Source organism: Camellia sinensis, chromosome 6 (assembly GCF_055761805.1).
Source record: "Camellia sinensis isolate YWXY chromosome 6, ASM5576180v1, whole genome shotgun sequence".
Taxonomy (NCBI): domain Eukaryota; kingdom Viridiplantae; phylum Streptophyta; class Magnoliopsida; order Ericales; family Theaceae; genus Camellia; species Camellia sinensis.
In genome coordinates this window covers 187,852,026-187,877,865 of record NC_138966.1, presented here as the reverse complement: position 1 = coordinate 187,877,865, position 25,840 = coordinate 187,852,026, and the positions used below count along the sequence as shown (strand labels likewise).

The 25,840-nt window shown below is 32.2% G+C and overlaps 1 protein-coding gene and 1 long non-coding RNA gene across 2 annotated transcripts; both read left to right on the top strand.

Moving 5' to 3' along the window:
* Positions 1–2,573: 2,573 nt before the first annotated feature.
* LOC145792166 (uncharacterized) lies at positions 2,574–9,328 on the top strand. Its single transcript, XR_014331366.1, has 2 exons — positions 2,574–3,219; positions 9,055–9,328. It is a non-coding gene; the product is annotated as an uncharacterized LOC145792166 (long non-coding RNA).
* A 14,510-nt stretch (positions 9,329–23,838) lies between these two features.
* FAF3 (FANTASTIC four-like protein (DUF3049)) lies at positions 23,839–25,338 on the top strand. The gene has a single exon (XM_028262852.2). The coding sequence runs from the start codon at positions 24,236–24,238 to the stop codon at positions 25,196–25,198; it is 963 nt and encodes a 320-aa protein (XP_028118653.1). The 5' UTR covers positions 23,839–24,235; the 3' UTR covers positions 25,199–25,338.
* Positions 25,339–25,840: the final 502 nt, after the last annotated feature.

Sequence of the window (25,840 nt, the reverse complement as noted above, 5' to 3'; positions counted from 1 at the left end):
TCTTATCATTACATTATGCAACCTTTTCATCTCCTATTCCCATACTCACCGATAAATTTATTACTGTTGAAAAAGTTAATCCAATAACACCCCCAAAATACTCATTGATAAAATTATCATTGTATAAAATAACAAACCAGTACCTGTGTTCAATCAAAACAATTTCATAACAAAAAAAAAAAAAAAAGAGAAGAAAAATCTAAAATTATTTACATGTACATATCTCAAAGCTTTCAATACCATGATCAAAACATAAATTCAATCGCAACAGAAACAACAGAGTAACAACAATATCATCACAAAATCAAAATCACCAACTCAAACTAAAAAGAACCGAAACATTGAAATTGAAATCAAAATCAAACATACCAGTCGACCTAACTCCACAACATCGCAAATTAGAAAATGTAACTATATACCAAACGCGAAATCGCAAATAAGAAGATTCACCAAGCACGCAATCGCAAATATGAAGATTTACCAAGCACGCAATCGCAAATCACAAATCGCGAAGATACACCAAGCGCGAAATCCGAAATTATAAAGCTCCACAATAATACATTAGCAAATTGTGAAGTTCCACAGAAATCCAAATCACAAACCCATACTCACAACACAATATTTTGATGGAAAATCTAAACAGAAATGCGCCAAAACAGGGGAGGGGTAAAACGGTACAAAAAAAAAAGACTCAGGACCTGTTGGTGCACAAGAGCAACACTTAGGACTAAGAGGGGAATAAGTGTAAAAGGTAGGACTGGCCAGTAAAAAACCCTTGTTAATTTTTTTTAAAAAAACTTCTGCTTTGTTGGGCTGTTACTGTCAAAATGTTGGGCATTTTAATTTTTTAATGGGTCAGTTTATTTTAGGTTAGTTTGGGTTTTTTTATTTTTTTTTGTTGGACTTGAAACATACCTAATATATTATACTAAATTATAATAGAATGGGGCCTTTTTTTGGGCTTATTTTGAGGGGCCCTAAGTCATGGCTTTGTGGGCCTATGGCCAGGGCCAGGCCTGGATACCGAATGCTCGGCCGGTCAACGGCCATTTTTTTTCCCTCCTCCAGTTTTACTTTTTGTAAAACATAAGAATTATTTGGTTCATAACTCATCAATTTAATTATAAAAAAAGAATAACAAATATTTTAATAGGATTTAGTTAAAATAGAGAGTTTGATGTAGTGGGGTGACTAGCTAAAATAGAAAAATGACTTTTTAAGTTATAATTTGACTAAAATTTCGAAGAGCCTGATACTGATGCTCTTATGATGCACAAGTCAAACTGGAGGATGCTAGCCGATCCATGTTTTGTAAGTATTACTAATTTAAATGAATTTTTTACGAGTGGTGTTACATATATTAATTAGTGTATCAATATTAGTTATGATATTATTATTGATCTCACTTATTATACAAATTATACATATCAAAAATTTCTTAATATATGTCACATCATCAATTGGTACACTGGTTAGTGCATTAATTAGTGTATATAGCATTAGTCATTTTTCATTGGGAAGTTGCATAATAATAAAAATTATTCATATAATAAAAAATAATTTTCATCAAATAATTATAAATATAAAAATAAAAATAATTATTTTATAAACTAAATAGTTTAAGTTTATAATAATATTTGCCGTTCAATTTATAAAACAAAATGTAATTTTTTTTCTAAGTTCATAATTTTCTGATTAAATTTATTTTTTACATGAATAATTTTTATTATGAAACTTATAAGATAAATGATTCGAATTATTAATACGTATTCAAATTTTAACCCAAAAATGATATGAAAAAAATATAAAAAGATAAAGATACGAAGGGAGCTTATCCCATTTATACATACACATATACGTGTGGTTTTACTGGAGCAAAGTCGGACGCTTTAAATTTTGGATGCATTGCACCCAAAAACCACAGATTAAACGGCCGTCTTCTCACTCTGTCCTTCCGTATCTCACTTTTCTTTTCTTTTTTTCTTTTTTTTTTTCCTGATTCAAATGAAAATGAGAACATGTAGTTAAAAGTTTACCGAACAAACAAACAGAGGAGGTAATTAGTCTCTTCTTGAACTAGCAGAAACCATGTCTGCAATTAGAAAAGAAAAGACAGAGCTTGGTGGATTTTCTAAGAAAATAAAGTGCTCTGTTTGGTTGACCCCAATGTTAGCAAGTGCATATGCACATTGGTTTGTTTCTCTTGGAATATATTAAATGATGCAGTTGCATCTTTTCAATGTGAAGTATGCATCATCAATTAGTGCTCGGTATGGAGATGTTCTTTCAGCTAGATGTTCTCACTTTTCTTTCATATTATTTGACTCTGTCAAAGGCGAGGGTGTGGATGATGGTGAAATCAGAAACGGAGTTAAGAGACCGGAGCAAGCAACTTTACTGGTTTGCAACTAGGGGTGTACAAATAACCGAATCATCCGATATATTCGACCGAATCCGACCGATCCGACATAATTACGGATGGTTTCGAATTAGATTGGGTCAGCAGTGAGTTGAATTTTTCAAACCCGTTCTATATCCGGTCGGTTATCGGTTGTAGAAATATATAATTCGCCGAAATCGATCCGACTAAAATATTTGTAAAATGTGTGGACTTTCGATTGGCTTCTTAAATTATCTTCCCAAGACCCTTTGTCTTCTCCCAATACTTAATACAGTCTGCCTTATCTACTTCCAAAACTAAAGACTTTTCTAAGGCCTCTTCAATACGTCTCTGTTACGCCACTTTTTTCTTTCTTTCTTGAGTAGTCATGCTAGTTCAATTCCTCTCCCTCTCTCTCACCATCGTTTCTCTTCTGCCACTTTAGTCTCACTATCTCTCACCACTATTTCTCTCTCACCGCTTCAGTTTCTCTCTCTCGCTCTCACCCTCCTTTCTCTTATGCCTTTTCAATCTTCTCTCTCATCCATGTTTCTCTCTTACAGTCTATCTCTCACCCTTCTCGTCTCCTTCCCAGAAACCACTTTTTTCTTTTCTCTCTAGACGACAATGGTGATCTTTCATACTCTCATCTCATCCTCGTCTCCCTCTCACAGTGACATAATCCCTCTCACTGGAAACCCCTTTTCTGCTTTTAATCTCCCTCTCTAGTGGCAATGGTGCTAATCGACGGTGACAATGATGCTCAAATCTATGAGACGATGGCGATGATGCTCAGATTTACTCTGACGATGATAAATGTTGCTCAGATTTAGGCGATGGTGAGTCTATCTCTACCATTCCACTCTGTATTCTCTCTCAAATTTATTTGTATATTTAGGCCTCGTTTGGCAAGAGGCTATTTTAGCCAATTAGCCAAAAAGTTACTAAATTAGCCAAAAAGCCAACAACCCATACCAAAAAGTCAAAGATTCTATTTTCTCTCTACTTTTTGCACATCTTTTCGTAATTAGCCAAAAAGTCATTCCAAACATACAAGTTTTTTTTACCTACCTTTTTAGCTAAATAGCCAAAAAGTTACTAAATTAGCCAGTTCCCAAACGAGACCTTAATATATTTGTTTGAATCTCTTTTACTCCATTTATTATACATGTTTGAATTTGATTTTTGTTTGAATTACAACCTGAGAAAGAGTGTGAAGTAGATTGATTTCTCCCTGTTTCTCGCCGATCGAATCCGACCGCCAATCCGAATGATAGGCTACGGTCGATTTCGAATATGCATACGGTCGGCAGTGGATGACAATTTCTCTAACCCGACACATTCGGTTTGGTTGGCGGGCTTAGGGTAAGTCTGAACCGACCCGACCCTGTACACCCATATTCGCAACTGCAACACCATAGATGGCGCACAACTCCATTAATAGATCTAGTGTTAGTAGTGATATTAGAAACTGCCCAGATTTGGAATCAATAAACTTATATCCATTTTACTCTTATAGTTGTTGTAATTAGATCAATACAAAATGCAAATAGCATATTAAAGAGATCTGAAAATAAAAATAAAAAAATTAAAGATTTATTGGTTTCTTACATCAAAATTAATGCCTATTTGAAGTTCATATAGGATCAGTCGTTAGTATATTGATACTTAAACTGTTTTTTTTGGCCAAAAAGTTTGAATTAAGGGCACTTGGTACTCAAATTGCTCTTAATCCAAATTCTTTAGACAAAAATAACTTCTCCAATCAGAAAAAATGGCATTATAGGTAACTATATGATATTAGTAGGTGTGTTTATAATTTATTAGATATAAATAGTTTAAAAAGTTATAAAATAAAAAATAAAAACTAAAAAATTGAGAATGAGTGTTTTGACTTCTTCTTTTTAATTATTCATTCTTAATTTATAATAAATTGTACCCAACACTCAATCAACAGACCAATTGATATGATATTATCATGCAATAATTATTTATTATTTTGTTATATGTGACAAGATAGTTACATTTTATAATGGAGTTTAACTATTTTATATAAAGGTGTCATTTGAGAACAATGTAAAAGTTGCGTTCAACAGTTTGGATTACAAGTTAGAGATTTGCTTTTTTTGGTGTCAAAATCATTTGAGAAAGTAGTTAAAAATTATTTATAAAATTATAGTTATACCCTCCGGTTGCAAAATACTCACATATGTGAAAATGTAAATTTCTTAAATTTAATGAAATATTTTGATCATTTGATAGTGACGTGAGAACATAAACATATATCAAATAAGAAAGTCAAAAAGTAATTTTTTTTACCAACTTTTTAAATAACTTTTTAAAAAAATCAAAAAACTTAGTTAAAAGTCAAAAATTAATTTTTAATCATATTTCCAAAACAACCTAAATTTATTATTGGTTAGTAATTGGTTCACTATGTTAAAAGTCAGTGTTAAGTCACCATTTGACATTGGCTTTTTTGAGTTGAGACTTTTTTAGTTTGGAATTAAAAAGTTCATTTGGTTTAATTTTTTAATTTTTGTAAAAAAAAAAAAATGATTATAATTTGATTGTGACATTTTATTTTATTAACTTATGTAGCCTAAAAGTTAACTTATTTTATTAACTTATAATAGTCTCGTTTAGCAATATCACTTTTTAGCTTAAAATTCAAAAAGTCATTAAAAAAATAAAAAAGCTAACAATTTATACTAAAAAGTTAAAAATTATATTTTTCTCTACTTTTTATACATCTTTTTTATAAAAAATAAAAAAAATCCTCAATATATTAAATTTTTTACCTTATAAAGTAAAAGATTATTAAATATTTCCAAACGATAAATGTTGTTGGTTTATTTGGCTGCAATGCGTCAAAAATTTATTTGGCCACGTCATTAACTAAGCGACCGTACTCTACTCGACTGCAGCAAAATCGCGCTCTGTGTATGTAAATAGTGAAGTACTACATGGACAATTTTGATTGGGTGGACGATAAATAGAATTTATATTTCAGTATTTATTTTTTTGTTAATTGGATTAAATATTGACGATATTTTATAAAAAAAAAAATAATTTTTTAATTATATAATTAATAATTCAAAACAAATGTATAATTGAAATTATATATATTGCAAAAAAATATAAACAAGAAAAGATTATGTATTCCACTAATCTAATTGAATAATCAATCATACATTAATCTTATTAATTATTAATTCTTTCATTGTTTAATCCTATTAATTAAACATGATTCATATGCTAAACATATATTACAGAAGTGATGGACTTTAGTTTTTTTACTGACTTCTTTGTTAAGGGAAATATATTTGACAATTTTTTAAGTATTTAATATAAATATATTTTTACATTTATAGAATTTTAAAATTTTAAAATAAATTATGTAAAAAATAATTTTACATTACCTCCTCTCACCATAAGCAACCATTTCTTCCCATTGGCCACCACTACCATTCCCACCAACTAGCCAACTAGTTACCATCTCTGGTAAATCACTATCCTCTTCTAGTCATTATTTTTCTTGTAATGTTTTAGTAAATTATAATCCTGCAATATATTAATCATTTTATATGCTCAAGCACATATAAACATATCTAGATTATAGGGAAATCGCATGTAAATAGAGAGTGAAATTTTGTTTTTTAACTAATAAATGTACAAGATTTCTTTGCACAATTGAAAGCAAAAATCACTTGTACCTCCGTCATTTTGTAATTTTCTTTTCAATCATTACTTTTTTGATATTCTCGCTAGATTATACATGTAGAGTACATTGTTTTGTTTTGTTATTTTGTTGTTTTTGAATAAAATAAAAAATTACATTTGGGCCAAAAAGACATATGTAGCTTCAATGAGGCTTACTTGATTGGGTTGGGCTGCAGTGTCAGTCATGCCTTGCCAACTCAAGAGCTAGACCCGAAAATGTCGGATTTGATTTATAGGCCCGGAATCTCTTTAGACCATGTTTGTCTAACAAAAATTCAATTAGAAATTAAAAAGAAAACAGAAAAAAAAAAAAAAACCCAATCCACAGGAAGAAGAAGTCAGAGGGAGCTCACGGGAAAAATGAAGACGTACGGCTGGTCCTATTGATATAAGTATGACCAAGTTTAAAATTAAAATTAACATTAAAATTAAGTTTTTGTTATTAGCAATTTCGTTTTACAAAATTCTTTTTAGTTATAATTTTATTTGATTTTTTATTTGAGTGAGAGTACGAGCATTTAGATGTGAATCTAACTCGAATTGTGTCTATGCAGAGAAGTTTGTGATCGTAATCCTTTCATGTTTGTCACTTCGCTGACTAAGTATGGGGATCGAGCTGTCCGGTCAGTTCGCGGGGGTCTAGGGGGCAGCGCCCCATGGCAGGTCCAAGTAGCGCTTAGGCGGGGTCGAGGGGCACAGCCCCCGAAGCAAAAAGCAAAAATGTAGTCGAAGTTATTTGGCTGCTTGAGCAGTAAAACTTTCTTCACAGAAGTTTAGACGTTCTGCGAAAATATTGGATGATCATTTTCTTCGCTCAAGCGCACAAATAACCGCTTGAGCGATCAAACAATTTCGACTGCATTTTTGTTTTTTGCTTTAGGGGCGCTGTCCCTCGACCTTGCCTGGTCGTTGCCCCGAACCCGCCATGGGACGCTCTGTCCCGTGGATTCCCGTGAGCTAACCGGGCAGCTCAATCCCCGTACTTAGTCAGTGTGACAACCCTCACCACGGATTAGTGTTAATCTATGATTAAGCATGTTAAGTAACTGATTAGACTGACATTCTGAACTGATTGATTGAGTGTGTTAGTTAAATGCATTTCTATCTGTTTGTCATTGAATTATCTGTTCATGTTTTAAGTTTCGAACTGTAAATTGAAGGTCTTATCGGCGGCCGAATCTGAAATTGATTAGTGTTTTATGCTAATTAGAATTTATGTGATTTTATGGCATGTTTAATTGAAATTTGATTTGGTATGATTAAATTGGATTAAATAATATTGAATTACATTAGTTGGCTTATTTATCCTTTTGCCATTAGTGGGCCACTACCTACAACATTGTTTGGAGCCTTTGATACATCATTCTTGTTCAATTTTCTTGTGGCCAAACCGACTAGAGAGAGAAAGAGAGAGAGAGAGATAGGAGATAGTTTGAGTTCTTCAAGAATTGCTTGGAAATTTAGAGGAATTAAAGTGTAAATTGCACAATTGAGCTTCCCTTCTTGAAGTTGAAGACTTACGGTAGAGCTTTTACCTTCTTATTTTTGAATTGAGTTGATTCTTGCATGGTTTAGAGGGATATTGTAGTCTAGAGCCAAGATATGGTTTAAGTTGTTGAATTGGGTAGTAATCCATGCATGCATGTGCACATTAATGAGTTTTGAGGTTGTTTTCATGGAAATTCTTGCATGCAAGTTTACATTCTTGTTCTAGCCCATGAATTCATCATATTCTTGAGCTCCTTCTTGCTTTGGATCATGTTTTGGAGCATTAGAAGTCATTAGAATTCATGCATGTTATGTTTATTTGAAAATGGTGTTCAATTGATTTACCTTTGGGTTTTGATTTCATAAATTGATCTTTGAAACATGTCATATTATGAGTTTTAAAGTGTCTTCCAGAAAATTAGCCCAAAAGGATCGAATTTGATGCTTTAAATGTTGAGTTTCATGCTTGGAGACAAGTCTAAAAATTTCAGATTTTGGATCCACGCTCGAGCGTACACTCTGAGATCATACAGTCCGCTCGAGCGAGAAAAGTAGCGCTCGAGCGTGAAATGTGTGTATCCAGTACTTTGCATGTGTTTACAGTCCGCTCGAGAGGGGGAATGCACGCTCGAGCGAAGACTTGTGTCTCACGCTCGAGCTGGGATCGAGCGCCCGTCGAGCGTAAATTTCATGTATCCAGTACTTTTGCAGTCCGCTCGAGCGAGGAAAGTCACGCTCGAGCGGAGCTCCTTTGTCTGCATGTCCGCTCGAGCGTAGAAAGCCACGCTCGAGCGAGACCCCTGTTTTCTAAAAATTCTGAAAAGTGTTTTAAAGTGCATCTTTGCATCCTCATTCCATCCTAGGCATTCCTAGGCCTAGTTTAAGGCATCTTAATGAGGATAATGCTATAGAACCACACCGAGTCAAGATAGGGACTAAGTTATTGTTTCCCAAACGTGCAACTTAGTGTGTGTTCATTCTATAACTGTGTAGGGTTGGCATCCGAGGACGCTCACTAGCCTATCTGGAGTCGAGAACTCTGTGAGTAACAATGTTGTAAAGATATATTCAATCACGAATATTTTCTGAATGATCTACTGTACTACTTTCTGAAATGATATTTCTTACTGAATGAATGCTTGTCCTAATTGCGAACTGTATTCGTGGCATCCATAGCAATTCATTGTTACTGTACTGTACTGCTACTGTCACAGAGATCTCTGTCGATTCCCATGTTTGGAACCACTACTGTTTACTGATATGATGGCCATCAATTGACTGTTCGGTCTGTTAAAACCTACTGTACTGTTTGCTATTGGATATACCTATTATGACTGCTATGATTGAATAACCGATATACTGTTTAAATGACTATTTTAAATACTGAAAGGACATTCATTTTTAACCTCTTTACGCATATGTTATTCACTGGGCTTTAACTTACTGTTTATATATATATGTAGGTATCCAGGCACCGGATTGGAGTTAGGAGCGTTGGGTTAAACTCCATTTTTGTCAAGCCAACCAACGTGCCTCACTGCGAGGTTCCAAGTGTGTCCAAGCCAAGGCTGCTTCGGGGTGTTTTACATTCCCCCTTTCTGTCTCTGTTCTGTATAGACTTGTACTGTACTGTTATGGTAGGGATTTGGTCCCTAACCTGAATACCTGTATATGATGTATGTACATACTGCTTTTGTTCTGAATGTGATTATGTTATGAAAAGTCTTTTTGCATACAGATTGTCACAGCTCATTGGACATCTTTTATTACTGTTTGGCTTCCGCCAGCCCCTGTACTCTGTATTACTGTTATTACTGTTAAGTAGGCCTTCGGTAATCACAGATTACTGGCCGGTTACGGTGCTAAACCCATAGGGGCGGGTTTGGGTCGTGACAGTCAGCAAAGTGGCAAACATGAAATGATTAAGATCACAAACTCCTTTGCATAGGCCCAATTCGGGTTGGATTCGCATCTAAATATTCATAGTTCCACTGAAATAAAAAGATCGAATAAAATTACAACTGAAAGGAGTTTTGTCAAACGAGATTGCCAATAACAAAAACTTAACAATCTCTCCCTTTGGTAATTTTATGATAAAACACACCTAACAAATAAAATTCTTATCACTCCAACCCATTACAGCGAACTACTAATGCCACAAGAGTATATAAAAAAGTAATAGACATATGATAACATTATCTTGAAACATGAGATGAAAATATGAACGGATGAAAATTGGAGATTTTAAGAACATGCAACATGAATAGATAAAAATTGAAGAGCACTCAAAATTTCTCTTAAAAAAAGTGTATTATCAAATCTATTTTTTTCCTGTTAAATGACTTACCGGAGATTGGAGTTTAAATATTAAGGTTTCAATTGAAAAAAATTAAAACTGTAGAGTTTGATTTGTTATAAAAATCAAATTTTACGTCTATTTATTTATTCCATTTTTTCCTAGACAATGATATGCTAAAAAAGCGCCTTCATCCTAGGAGGAATATCCTTTGGCATGCAACAAGGAGAGAGCAGCCATACAATGATAGAGATCTATGCATTACTAGAATTGAAGCCGTTACTTTGTCTCTGTATCATGTTAACAATTATTGATTTAATCACGCGAGGGCCATAACAAAATTATGGAATATGCATACATAGGTGTCGTAACGTGAGATGTATCATGTATAAAGAAATATGATAAAAACACAAAAAATTTAAAAATCATAAAATTTTTGTCTTTGAGTCATCTTCTTCTTTTAAGCCTACTAATTGTTTGTCAAAAAGTCTTTGATCGGCACTATATTGATGTCCAAACTCATATTTTCATTTCATTATAAGTTCGATTGGACTAAGTGAAGCCGATCCAGCTCTCATCAATGTCAATCAATCTTGTCAATTACTTATAAATATAGTGATCATTCATTGTGCATTTGTTTTCATGTTTGTTTATCATAGACTTTAAATTGCTTGCGTTTATGAAGTAGGAAATAATTGTTAACAATGGTGGAAAGGTTATATAGCTACCACTAGCTAGCTAACATGGGTCAAGAAACGTACTTGTGTAAGCCATGAATTTGATTCTCTTGTCTTTGTTAGTAAAGTCTAATAATAAAAGCATTGATATAAAAATTTACACAAAAGGTTTGACGTATTCTTAGTTAAAAAATCTTCATTTTGAGTTGTCTTTACTCGAACTAAATCCAAGAAACACAGATGGATTCTGATGCTAAAAAATTTTCAATCTTGTTTTCTTTTCCTGGAAAAAATAAAACATAGATGGATTCGGAATCAATGTCGATTCCCTCTATCTTAACTTAAAACAATATGTGCAAGAAAAATAATAGCTTTTGATGCAAATTTGATGCTTTCTTTTTCTCTCTTTGAGTGGAGCTGACATAATATTATTGATAATGTTAGTGGTGCTAACAAAGAAGCTTTTTTCTAATTGGAAAAGGATTGAAAATGAAAAGCATGCTTGTTTAGAGCCACCGCCCGCAAAGGGTTTAAGCTTATTTGTTTGGGTTTATGGAGGTGTAGGACCGCCATATTTGAGTTTCTCTAATGACATTAGACAAGAATTAGAACAAAACTATAGGGTGATTGCAACTTTTATGTGTATTTTGGACATTATCTTTAAATCGATAATAGCTCACATTAAAAAGAGTTTGTTGTTGTGCTCAAAATACAATAAAGTCACCAACAAGATACAATAAAGTCACCGACTGCAGCGGTAGATAACAAATCAAAAGTTTTCCTTCAGATTCTTTCCCTGCAAAAATTGTGTATTTGATAGAAAAGAAAATAAGAGTCTGGATCTCAAACCCCCTATTTACACAGCCTCAATCGGGTACTGTTGCACCTTTTTTTATGAGAAAAAGGTAACTTTATATATCAGTTTTTTGGAAATACAGGTTTGTTTCATTTTAAATGGTTGTTTTTTATTTGAATTTTTTTTGTTACTATCCAATACATTTGACACAATTGAAAATAAGTTATTGTACAATCTTTATTACACATGCAACTGCCAACTGTGTTATATAGCATGTGCGATGTACAAGATATATATCATTAAAATTCTCTTATGATTTACTTCCTGTATTTATAAATTTTTTAAGTGAGACAACTTTTTTATGACACAATCACACTTTTATTAAAGTGCATTTAATAGTATAATATATCAAATTCAACAACTTTAATATCTTTTAGGACGGTGGAATAACACCTCATGGTATTGATGCTAAATCTCATAATACTCATGACATACGTACTAAAAAACATAAATAAATAAAACTATGAGGGTATTTTTGATAAGACCAAGTATCTATACACATACGCGTAGACCTTTCGCTATCTCTTTTTGTGTACAAGCTTTTCACTTTTTCATCTTGCCTTTTGTGCAATGCTCTATTTTTTATTTTATTTTATTTTATTTTGTAGTTATTTAATTGAACGATCAGTATGCTTGTCATAATCATGCAAGCCTAAACCATAGCTGTTTTTGGTTATGGTGCACAGACATCTTCCAGTAACATCATTATATACTAATTCATTCATTAAACGACATTTTAAGTGACTTCAAATCCTTTTCACCACCTTGTCCTTTTCTAATTGATTATTCACTTATCTACCAAAACCTCTTAGTTGCATCCCAGCTAACTCCAAATTGAGGACATATTTATATCTATAAGTTTGTCAAATTCCTACTTGCACCCTCGCAAAAAGATGTTATTTTTTTTGAACAGTAAAATATGTCATTGCTTAAAGTACTATTTGCAAGGACATCATTTTTTTAAGTGGTGAGAGGGTAAAATTTTGGGAAAGATATTTAGGTTGGAGCTAGTAGCTAAAATGGTTTTGTGAAATTAATCACTGTGTTTGGTTTTAATTTTCTAAAAATTAAGTTTTTTATTTTTCATATTTTTTTGTTTTTAATAAATTTTAAGCAATTTTTTTTTTTTACTTTTTTAGATACACCTTACTTAGATATATCTAAAAAGTAAAATATTTATAAAAAAAATATTTAAAAAAAATTAATAAATATACAAGAATATAAAAAATATACTGAATTTTCATATTTTTTTTTGTTTGTATTTTTAGTATTTAGTGAATTTTTTTTAAAAAAATTTCACTAATATTATACTTTTAAGTGTATTTACGTTAGGTGTATCTAAAAATTTTAAAAACTGCTTAAAATATTAAAAAAAATCAACATAACAAAAAACACAAAAAATAAAAAGTTTCAATTTTCTGAAAAGTAAATTCACTGAATAGTATTCTTTTTGGATTGGCATGAAACATAGAATGCAGCCCAATTTTTATTTTTTCTTGATGGAATTATACATGAGTTTTTTTTTTTTTTCAATGACCATGATTTTTTTTTTTGTTTGTAATTTGTTTTTGTCGCTTTGTACTGTTAATTTTAAGGTGTGATTGATATGATAATTTCTAGCTCAATCATGTTAATCTGGTTATGTTAATACAAGTTTATGATGTCATTGCTTTCACAACATCATGGAAAATTTACGGTAAGTTCCAATTCAACCTATGTGATGTCTTATTCAAAATATGCATTGACAATGGTATAAAGAATATGTATCACAGATTATTAATATAATATAAGATGCATCCATAGTAAAACATTATGAAGAAAGATGTTGTATAATATATATATATATATATATATATATAATACAAGAATATATTTTGATGGTACTCATTCCAGCTGCTTTTCTATTTTCTCGTCCTCTGATGTTAAAATATTAAATCACTATCACAAAAAAAAAAAAAAAAAATAATAATAATAATAATAAAATTATTTGATGCCATTTTGTTTTAACAATAAACTTGGACCATTACAGATTATCATAAAAAGATTATTACAGATAAAAAAAAAATGGTGGTACTACATGCACCAACTAGTATTATAATATTATTACTAACCCCACTTATTATACAAATTATAAATATCCAAAACTTTTAAAATTGTGCTACATCATCTGTTAATATATTAGTTAGTACACTAATTAGTGCGTGTAACATTATTCAAAAAAACAAAAAAAAAAAACAAATGGCCAAGAATCCTAATATGGGAGTAATTAATATCATCACAATTCTGGATGACAATGAGAGGATTCAAAAATGAGAAGGATTTTGTTAACAACAATTTATTAGATTGTGGTTAAAATGAGAATGATGTCAATATTAATTAATTGAATACACTTTTCACACATTCTCAAATTTCTATGTACATAAATTGAAATTAATGAACACCCACTTTGTTATTAGCATTTTCCAAACCGACATAAAGTTATTCATGAGAAATAATATTTTACAATAGTACAGGAATATGCTGTGGTGCTTAGTGATGCCATGTGCTTTTCCATTTTCCGTTTCTATGGTATTTGATTTGTAAAGTACCCACCATTGCCATACTTGGAAATCACCAGCCCTACCTCCTTAAGTGGCCCATCCATGTCCTAATTAGCAACTTTTTGTGGGTAATCAACTTTGGCTTAGTTTATACATTTGGGTGTAGGTCTGTTTCTAGTGTTGTCACATGGCTTAGGGTTTGTAATTTTTTTTCTTTTAATAATATATAATATTATAATCAAAAGATCAAACAAAATAGTTGATACAAAGAAATTCTCTAAGTGAGAGAAACTTTAAAATTGTGTTTGGATCTAAGATTTGAAAAAAAATTTGTGCCAAGAAAGAAAAATAAAAAGGAAATGCGACAATAATTTTGTTTTTTCATTTTATTTATTTTTTTTTGCAAATTCCTTTTTAAATTTTAGTTCAAACACAACCTAAACAATTATACACAGAAAAAAAAGACTCGCATATAAGTGGAGATATTTAAAACACCTGACAACCTAATTAAGATGCATGGATTTTGGCTGGTAGACGAGACATTGAGTGCGTAAATGGGTGTACATGTAGGTGTCTCGTGGCAACGAGGTAAAAAGTTAATTTTTAATTTTTTTTAAATAAAAAAGTAATCTAATTTTTTATTAAAAAATTAAAAAATTAACTTTTTACTAACTTTCCAAAAACACCACTGAGTTTATGTCTGGTACAACTTATTTGGGTAGTTGCATATATTTTTATTTTATTAATTTATACCAAAATGTTTAATATAATTTTTATTTTTAACTTATGATGTAAAAATAATTTCAAAAAATTGACTTTTCAAAAAAGTTGTGAAAATGATATTTTTAATATTTGTATTTAGTTATCAACTTTTAATTTACAAAATTCACTATCTTCATTCAATATTTTATTTTATTACTATTATTATTTTTTTAATATTTCCGCTGTCCCAAAATATTAGTCCTTTTAAAAAAATTAAGGACTAAAATAATATGAATTTTCTATTTTGTCATTCTTTTAAATTTATTAATAATAAAAAAATATAATTATGACAATTGACATTTTTTAAAAAATATACTATCAAGGAATAATTATGAAAAATTAATTTTTTTAAAGTACAATAATACTACTAAAAAAAGTTAGGTTGTGTTTGGTTTAATTTTGAAATTGTGATTCTCTTTTTGTAGTTGTGATTTGAGTGTAGAATTGTGAGTTTAGTTTTGAAAATAAAAAATTTTGGTTATGAGTTTTGAAGAGAGTTTTGAAAGGTGTTTTTGAATTTTAAATTTTGAAAAGAGTGGATTGGGTTTACTTAGTCGTCTGTCTAGACATCTTTCTTGACGTTCGGAATAGTCATTTTTTTTTTCTTTTTGGGGCAATTGCAACCTGTTATTTGAAAAAAAAAATATTTATATTTGTTTTAGATATTTTTTAAATATAAAATTTATTTTTTAAAGACTTTTTATAAAAATAATTTAACAATCCCATTAACTATCTTCAACATTATATCATCAATAGAGTTTTGAAAAGAGTTTTGTATTGTATCTTTGATTATGAGTTTTAAAATTAATTTTTGAATTGAATTTTATATAATTTTAAGTTATATGTTTAGTTATAAATTTTGAAAAATATGCTTTTAGAATTATGATTTGGAAAATGATTGGTGGCCCTAAAAAACTTGCCCCTAATCCCCCTAATTTCCATTTTTGGAAACTGTTTTTTTTTTTTCTTTCTTTTTTCCTTTTTTTTTTTTTTTTTTTTTACCTTAAATAGAAATTGGGGGCATTCGAGCCCCCAATTTTCGGGCCCTGAAGCACGGCTGTTATGATTTTAAAGGCAAATTAAACGGAGCCTAAGACACTGTTTAATAGAGCTTTTGAAGTTTAATTTTACCCCTTAGTTTGAGTGTATTGTTTGGTTACAATTTTAAAAAATTAATTTCACACTCACTTTTCAAAACACTCACTTTTCAATATTATATGTCACATCATTTAATTTAAACTCTTTTTAAAATTCATAACCAAATAAATTTTTCATACTCAAATCATAATTCTAAAACTTACAAACTCAAAATATAACTTTATTATCAAATTATAATTTTAAAATTCTACCAACCACCTCCTAAAATTTTCCAAATTTAAAACAGAGGGAGAAGGTTGATATAGCCGACAAACAAAAAAAAAGGTTGTCACAGTGGAGGATGATTTCATTTTCTTGCTTTTTAAAAGCGGTATGCAGAAAGCTTTCCCCTTTGCAATCTGCTTAAGCTTTCCGTACAACGTAGTGATTTCTAAATCAAAATCGTGTCCAAACAATAATTTAAAAAATTAAATTATGTGATGATTTTATTTTAAAAATTATAAATCATTTTAATAGCATTCTAAGCCTTACTTGTCATAATCTAAAAAAATTAAAAAGTCAAAAAGTTACTATCATATTTAAATCACATCATCTTATTTAAATCACATCATCTCTCTACCACGTCACTACAAACTCAACCCATATTTCATGAAAAGTCAAAAAATACATTTATTTAAATCATCCAAAACAACTCCTTAATTTAAAGGAGATTAATCAATAAGTTTTATATTTTTAACTTGTAATTTATATACTTTTATATTTTTTCTTGTGATCCATTTAGTCCTTTTAGATTTGTTTATTTGCCTGCCACATTGAAGTGCCACATTTGAAAAAAGTACACTAATTTTTTTTTAGTGTTGCATCATACCCACGTTAGGGTGTCAAATTTAAAAAAAGTACATTAAAGAGTTTTTTTATTTTTTTAAAATATCACATTATACTCGTCATGTTAGAGTGTCACATGTTACGTTTGAAAAAAGTACACTAAGAAATTTTTAATTTTTTTTAGGGTGTCACATTATACCTGTCACTTTGTCATGTTTGAGAAAAATATACTAAAGAGTTTTTATTTTTTTGAAGTTTCACATCATACTAAATAATTTTTTTTGAAAGTGCCACATCATAGCCACCACATTTTCACATTAAGAAAAAGTATACTACAAAGTTTTTATTTTTTTTAGAGTAAAAGTCTTAGAGTGTCATATCATACCCGTCACATTATCACATTTAGGAAAAATATATTAAAGAGTTTTTAATTTTTTTGAAATGTCACATCGTTGAAGTGTTATATTAATACTTGTTACATTAGAGTATCACATCATACATGTCACATTAATAAAAGGATATCGTTGTTCACTAAAACACTACCAAAATAAAAAATAAGACCACACCGAAAAAAACTCTTCACTAATAGTATTTAATAGATCAATAGAAAAAAACTTGAGACTAATTGAAATATTTATTTGTGAGATGAGATTTATTGATAAATATCTCTTAACTTAAAATGAAAGGACACATTTGTTAGTATATTATTCTGTATATATTTTTTTGTATTATTTTTCTAATTTTGGCTAATGGAAGGCTACGCCAAGAACAGAATGATGTTTTTTTATTTTTATTTTTATCGGCAAATGTTAGTTATTAGTTGATCGGCCAAGAGCAGAATGATGTTAACAATAACCAAACAAGACCAAACCAAAAATGGTTTGATTTAGGTCCTATTTGGAAGGTTTATTTGGGCTAAAATAGTCAATAAAGGTAAAATAAATTAAAATAGTTAATAAGATAAAATATTATATCTAACCCATAATTATTTAATTTTTTTCTCTCATAACCATCAAATTAAATATAAAAAAATTAACTATATTCTCAAACACAACTTTTTTAATCAGGCTAAAATAGTTAAAAAGTAAATTAAAATAGCCAACTTCATATAAAGTTATTAAATAAGGTTTATGGAGAGGAAATATAAATGTTATATATTCAAAAAAAAATATAAAATATAAATTAATAGTATAATATAATGTGAGTTATATTTAAAATGAATTTTATTCATATATTTGAAAATTTTTTAAAAAAATTAAATATTTTTTCTAGATACCTTTTGAAGTAAATAAGAAAAAAGGGCTTTGTTTGTTAATGAATTCTTTCCGTTTGGCCAATCAGTAGCAGGGGAAAAAAAGGGCATTAGAAACAAACAATTAGGATGACACAAACCTAAGGGTGATTGGTAACTGGACAAAGGTTTGGGGATTAAACCTCCAGGTCCGAGATTTAAAATTTTTTTGGGCTAATCTTTTGGGCATAATACAATTGGTTAGGAGGTTAGTCTCAAGTAGCTTCATTGCACTTGGTGTGAGTTTAATACTCCTCCGCTGTGAGAGTCCTGACTTAAGCAGAACTTATCTTAGGAAGTTAAGACAAGTTCCAGATTATAATCTCTTATCTCAGAATGGACAACAAGACACACTGGTAATCTTTGCAAGGGGCGCTGTCTTAAACTTGTGAGCAAGTAGAAGGATTTTCTTGTAACAAAAAAAAAAAAAAAAAAAAAGATGTCACACACATTACTTGAGGGTTTAGGATTGGATTTGGAATCTTTCAACAATTTTACTAAGAAAATTAAAAAGATTCACGTAATCACACTAACATAAAAATTATATTGGAGTCTCAATTCATCCACTTTAAAAGTGAGTGACCATTGCTCGTTTCTCTAATTGGTTGTTTTATTCAAGTTCACTACTATATGCGGAGTCCATTGTTTTGGATGGAGAAGATGGTTAAATTAGCCCACCTATAAATTAAGTGAACAAAATTATTTTTGACATAATGAGATTAGTTTTATCCAATCAATATAGATTAATGGATATTGTTGTGACATGCATTTCTTCAAACAAAATAGGTCATGCTTAGGTCTTTCCTACTGATCAAACCTAACAAGGATTTTGAATTCTTAATTTTCATGTACCCTAATTTGCACTTTCTATTGGCAGTTTACTTCAATCTTTGCCATTTTCTATTCTATTCATCAACTTTCATTATCTTTGTTTGAATCATGAAAATGGACAGGGTTAGATTGGTCATTTCACATATCTGGAGGGCATGAATAATATGCAATTCACTTACTCCACCCCAAGAAATTTCAAATTGTGTGGGCTATGGTGTGCCTTATCTTTATTTCCCTTTGAATGCAATCAACATGGGGTTTGACTCTCAAGACACATCAAACATACAAGAAGAAAAGGAATTATGAAGAAGTGTTTTCAAATAAAGTCAAAAAAATGAGGAGAGAATTAGCGCAGTCACTGTCAATAAATATTTGGGTGAATCCTTGGTTTTCTGGCCTTTTTGTTTCCATCCTTTTGGAAGTAAAAAGAGAACGGAATAGCCAAAGTTATTTCTTTCCTCCCAAAATAATAATTCTTTTGAAGAAATTTAACTTTTTTTTAGTAATCTAATTATTACATTTAAAAAAATGAGATATTTACCAATAAATTTTATTTCACAAACAGTTTTATCGATTGGTGCTAAAATTATTTTTATTATTGTGATTAGTCCTATTAGTGAGGAAATATCTTATCAGTTGATCCTATTTCCTTTGTTTGGTAACATTGAGTGGTCAATTATACCCTTCCTTGTATGTGTCACGTGACATACATCATTCTAAAGCAAAAAGCATAAAGAGCCTTAGTGTACTTTATTGATGTGTGGCACCCATTTTGTGTGTGTCACGTGATATACATCATTCCAAGGAAAAAAAATATAAACAGCCTTAGTGTACTTTGTTGATGTGTGGCACCCATTGTGTGTGTCACGTGACACACCCTCATAACATATTTGTGACACACCCTCATAAAGAGTGTCACGACCCCATTCCGCCCCTAGTAGAATGGTGCCGTGATGGCTAGTAATCCGAGATTACCGAAGGTCAACTTTCAAAATTCACACACAATCAGAGTATTACATATGGGGCTAACATGTGCGGAAGAAATATATACAAATCTAATTAGTCCATAAGAGCTGTGCATAAGTCAAATGAAATGACATACATCCTTACATAGATTTACAACTTGAATATAAGCAAAATAAAATACATATTACATCTTGACTAAAAGGCTTCTTAAGCCGACATGTTCAAAATACATGAGCTTCAAGATTGCCGACATAACATGCATTCCAAAACATCTGGCAAAACACACATCTCGGCGTCACCGCCTTCTAGCTTGTTACCTGCATATATATATATATATATATATATAAAGAGAGAGGGTGAGCTTGGATACTCAGTGAATGATATAAGAAATAAAGGGGTAAATGAATGATTCCCGACGTCCTTGTCAAAACAATACATATATCATAACTTGTACAAAACAAAGCATGGGATGAATCAAGTTCATTAATCAAATCTTTCAAAGCTTCTTGGATGTTAAAACATCAAAATGTATTTTGGGTGATGACATTCCGAACAAAACAAATCCACCCATTCATAGACCGACGGTAGGGGCTATCCGTTCATAGACCGTCGATAGCAGATTTAGACAAATCCACCCGTTCATAGACCGTCGGTGGGGGCTATCCGTTCATAGACCGTCGATAGCAGATTTAGACAAATCCACCCGTTTATAGACCGTCGGTGGGGGTTATCCGTTCATAGACCGTCGATAGTAGAGATCTCCCAAACATAATGCTACATGGGCTTAAAGTCCCCTAGCATGGAAAGACTTTCTAAGAATGTTATCCAAAACAAAGCGAATTACTTGATACACGAACTTATACTTGATACACAAAATAGGGGTAATCATTCATGCTTAACAAATACTTTCAAAACAAAGCAAAGCAAAGCCTTTATCAAAACGTATAACATAGCTTTATTAAAAATACCACTCACATAGTTCTTGGGATGTCGAGATCAAGGCAAAGGTCCAAGTCCTACAAACACATGGCAAAGTCTATTGAATGTACTCTTAAAAACAAGCTTTACATTAATGCAAATGATCTAGGGAAAACATGCTGGAAACATCTAGGGAAAACATGCTGTAAAACATCTAGGAAACATATAGGGAAAACATGCTGGAAACATCTAGGGAAAACATGCTTGGTACCAACCAGGTCCTGGAATGGATGCACAGAGATGATCTAGGCTAAAATGACCTAGCTGGGTGAACTCAGGAGGTCTTGGCCGAGGTCCCACACCTCTTGGCCGAGGTGTGGTTACCTAGGCTTCAATGTGCAGTTGTCTGCCGAGGTGTTACAAGGTGCCGGCAAGGGTGTACCATGGTCGGCCTAGGTGTGTAGTGGTTAGCCTAGGTGTGCATGCAAGATAAACTAACGTGCAAGTGATCATGCAAGGTAGGCTAAGGTGAGATACGATGCTTGGCCTAGGTGTGTGATCTAGGCAAGAGTGGTCTTGGTGATCACACTTAGGGAAATGAAGCCTGGAAATCTGGGTTTCCTCCTTGAAGAACATGAAGAACATGAAGAACATGAATACTAAAATCATAACTTGTTATTACAAGATCTGGGATTTCATGCTATGAGTTCGAAAACATGAACCTTGGTATCCATACTTGAAGATCATATGAAAACAAACACGAAAACATGCATCTTGATACAAACTTTCGGATCAAAACATGGTTTTCTTCAAGAACACATGAATATCACTTTCTCTTCCTAAAACCGAACTTCAAAGCAATGCATGGTTCATGAAACATGCTAGATCATGTAATGCGATTAGATCAACATAAAGAATAACAAGAGTAGATCACGAATCTAACCTTAAAATATGGATCTAACGGTTCGATCTCTAGGGATCAAGCTTGGAAATCTACCTCTCTCTAGAATTCCTCTTCCTCTCTTCCTAGAGCTTCTCTCTCCTCCTTAGAACAAAGATACATAAATGATAGGTTTCTCTCTCTGACGGCTGACTTAACACTCTGCCGGGACACGTGGCACTGCCGAATTGGTTCTCCTAAAAAAGGTGACTAAGTGACAAGACATGTGTAAGACAAAGTGTATACAACAAGGTAGATGACATGGGCACTCCGGCAGGTAATGATCTCGGCTTAGGACAAAGGCTTCGGCAAGTAAGGTTCCAATGACCTCGGCTAGGAAGGATAACACTTGACCTAGCTGTGCCACACCTCGGCCTAGATGTGCCACACCTCGGTCTAGGTCATTCCAGTCCCGGAACAAGATCACTAGGTGCAAGGATCAGGGATCTAGGATGCCTAGATGATAACATCTCGGCCCAGATGATGCACATCTCGGCCTAGGTGGTGCACACCTCGGCCTAGATGATGACATCTCGGCCAATATGCCTAGGTGATGGTGGAGGTCAACCAGAGTGGTTCCAAGATGGTCTTAGGGGTAAGAGGTTCAAAGGTGTGACCTAGGCTTGGCATGACCTAAGCTTGGCATGACCTAGGCTTAACATGACCTAGGCTTGACATGACCTAGGCTTGGCATGACCTAGGCTTAACACAGCAAGGAAGGAACAAAGCATGCATACAACACTTAGGGAAAACATGATAGCATCAAGACAAGACAAGAACCTTTACCTAGGCAAAACAAGTCTAAGTCTACAAATGTAAGCTTAATAAGACAAAATCATGAAAATGCACATGAACATGACTAAGACATGAATGTGGGTTATTACAAAGAGCCTTAGGCAAAAAGCATAAAGAACCTTAGTATACTTTGTTGATGTGTGGCACACATTGTGTGTGTCACGTGACACACCCTCATAAAGAGCCTTAGGCAAAAAGCTTAAAGAGCCTTAGTATACTTTGTTGATATGTGGCACCCATTATGTGTGTCACGTGCCATATTGTGTGTGGCACCCAACAAACATTGCACAATAACTGATGGCAACAAACATTACACAATAACGAATGGCAATTGCGCCCTTTGACAACAGATAGGACTAAACGGAGCACTAGAAAACATATGGGACTAATTGGATTATAAGATCAACATTTAAGATTTATTGGTAAATTTCCCATAAAAAAAATTAATTTTCTAAAATTATCCTTCAATAATATATATTTTTAAGAATATCAATTGTCATAATTATACTTTTTGTGTTATTAATAAATTTAAAAGGACAAAATAATTTATTATTTGAAAATAATTTACAAATATAATTATTATAAAAAAAAATTCATTCAAAATGATGTAATTGTAATATTTTTAAAAATTAAAAATTATAATGATGGGTATTTTGATATGAAATGAGAAGCGCACAAACAATCGTATCATTTTATATAAAAATTTTATACTAAAAGTTTGTTTGTGTGTTTTTATTGGAGTATTTTCATATAAGGAAAATGCCAATGATGACTCGAATGAGTAGTTATTAATCTTGATATACTCATAAAAAATTTCTAAAATGTGTAAAAATATATTGAAATTATAATTTTTTTGACATTGTTTTCATCTTAACAACAATTTTGTATGTTATTAGCGGAAAGGAATAACAAAGCTAACTATTTTTGTGGAAGAAAAATGCCAATGACCATCCAACTGGTCTAAAAAAATATTAATTATTTTGATGTTATTTTCATTTTAATGGAACACTAGGGTGTCGTTAGCATGCCGCTTTGTGGAATGTTAAGACACCTTAATTATGTCTCCTTGCCCACTGCATTTATGTACATTTTATGACATTCCTACCAAACCTAATAACAATTTTGTATGTTATCAGCGGAAAGGAATAACAAAGCTAACTATTTTTGTGGAGGAAAAATGCCAATGACCATCCAACTGGTCTAAAAAAATATTAATTATTTTGATGTTATTTTCATTTTAATGGACCACTAGGGTGTCGTTAGCATGCCGCTTTGTGGAATGTTAAGACACCTTAATTATGTCTCCTTGCCCACTGCATTTATGTACATTTTATGACATTCCTACCAAACCTATTCCCACATAAGATATTGAGAAGGACTTGTTTGGTAACTCAATTTCCACAAAAATAAAAAGAAAAAAATAAATAAATAAATTCCAAACACATACTGAATTTCTTTCTTTTTTCTCTTTACTCAAAACTAATTTTTATGTCACATATACTTTCCCATTATCTTTTGTAGTGTGTGGCAGATTAGCACTTGTAAAATTCAAGTGGTCTCTCTCTCTCTCTCTCTCTCTCTCTCTCTCTCTCTATAAAACGCACACTCCATGGCACTTTTAGGCACTACAAATTCAGACCCTCCTCCCCACTGATCCCCCATTCCGAATCTCCTCTCCTCATCCTCCTCTCTTTCTCTCCCTCCAAACACAACCAGTTAATTCTATTCCCAAATCCCCAAATCCTCTGTTTTTCCCCTGCCTCTGTTCCTAACACATTGGCAGAGGATTTCCAATTCCCCTCAAATTCTCTCTTTCCATTTCCATTCTTCAAAATACCCTTTTCTCACCATGTCAACTGTTGTATGTCAAGGACTCCAATCTTGTCTAGAGTCCCAGCTTGTAGAGACTAGAACACTAAGGCTCAAACTAGCTTCACCAACAAAACCAAGCCATAATGAAGAAACCAACCACAACAACTCCTCAAATCTTGACTTGGGTGGTTGGAGCTTCCTCCAATCTCTCTCCAACACCTCCCAAAACCCTTCCCAAAATCCCAAACAAGCATTGGAGAGAGAAAGCTTCTATGTCCATCCTATGGAGAAGCGATCCTTGTCCACGCTGAGCGATAAGAGCTTGGAATTATGTACAGAGAATTTGGGAAGTGAGACGGGCACTGACATGATTGAAACTAGTATTTTTTCGTTCCACAAAATGGATACCATGTTGTCGGTCCACAAAAGTGATAGCGAAGAAGGCGGGGATAAGCCAAAGCCGAGGCTGCTGCAGGGTATGGAAAATAGTGGCAAAGCGAATAATTGTCGCGATTTTCCACCTCCATTGACAACGATGACTGGCTGCGGTTCAATTCAAGTTAGGCCCCACAGGGAAGGCGGGAGGTTGATAATCCAAGCCATAGAGGCCCCAACAAACCATTCTTATCTTCAAGCCGAAAGAAGCCATGGCCGCCTTAGACTAAGCTTTTGGAGAGACTGTTGTGACACTACTTTTGACTCTGAAATGGGTTGTGAAGAAAATGAGGAGGAGTGTGGCATGGAAGAAGTTGAAAATGAGGAAGAAAAACAAGATTTTGAAGAAAAAGAAGAGGAAGGGTTTGAAGAAGAAGAAGAAGAAGAAGAAGAAGAAGATGAAGATGATGATGATGATGAGAGGGAGGATATGGAGGGTAATAGTTTGGAAGTTGAGGTGGAAATGGGAATGGAAAATTTTCAAAGGCCAAGTAGGTGCAAAGAAGGTGGGCATGGCAACAATGGGTTGTGTAATTGGGAGACTTTTTGGGTGGCTACTTCTTAAAAGATTCACTTTGTAGCTCTTCAAATATTCCAAGTTCCACCATTTTTTTTTCCTTGGCTTGTCCTTTGCCCTTTTTGTTCCCCCCTTTTTAATTCACCTCTTCCATTTAATATGCTTATGGTTGGTAGTTATTATCGTTATTTGGACATTGCTTCTTTTTCTCTCTTTCTAAAGTTTACATAACCCTAGTCATGTTTTTTAAATAGAAAGAAAGAAAGAAACCTTAGTATTGTCTTGGTGTCAACTAAAATTCAAGGGTTGACTTGATGAACGAGATGCTCTCTTATCTAGTGCAATGTCTGAGTTTAAATATGACTGTTGAGTTATATGTGCAGTTTTCACTTCTCTAGATTTGCATAACATTTGGTATTCAAGGGAATTAATGCATAGAGCATTGAGAGGACTCACCACTTGCATGTTCTTTCTTTCTTTTTTTTTTGGGCCTTCATTTGGATACAAAAGTGAAGGTTGTTTCCAGTAGAATTGAAAGATGTTCAATCTAAAGAATTGATAATGTCTCTTTGTTGATCAAAATTTGGTTGTTCATGGCCAATTTTTCATACAATATGCATTTGAATACCCTCTTTTGAGTGATTTCATGTAAATTTCATCCACTAGATCTTGAATTTATGGAGGTAAAAG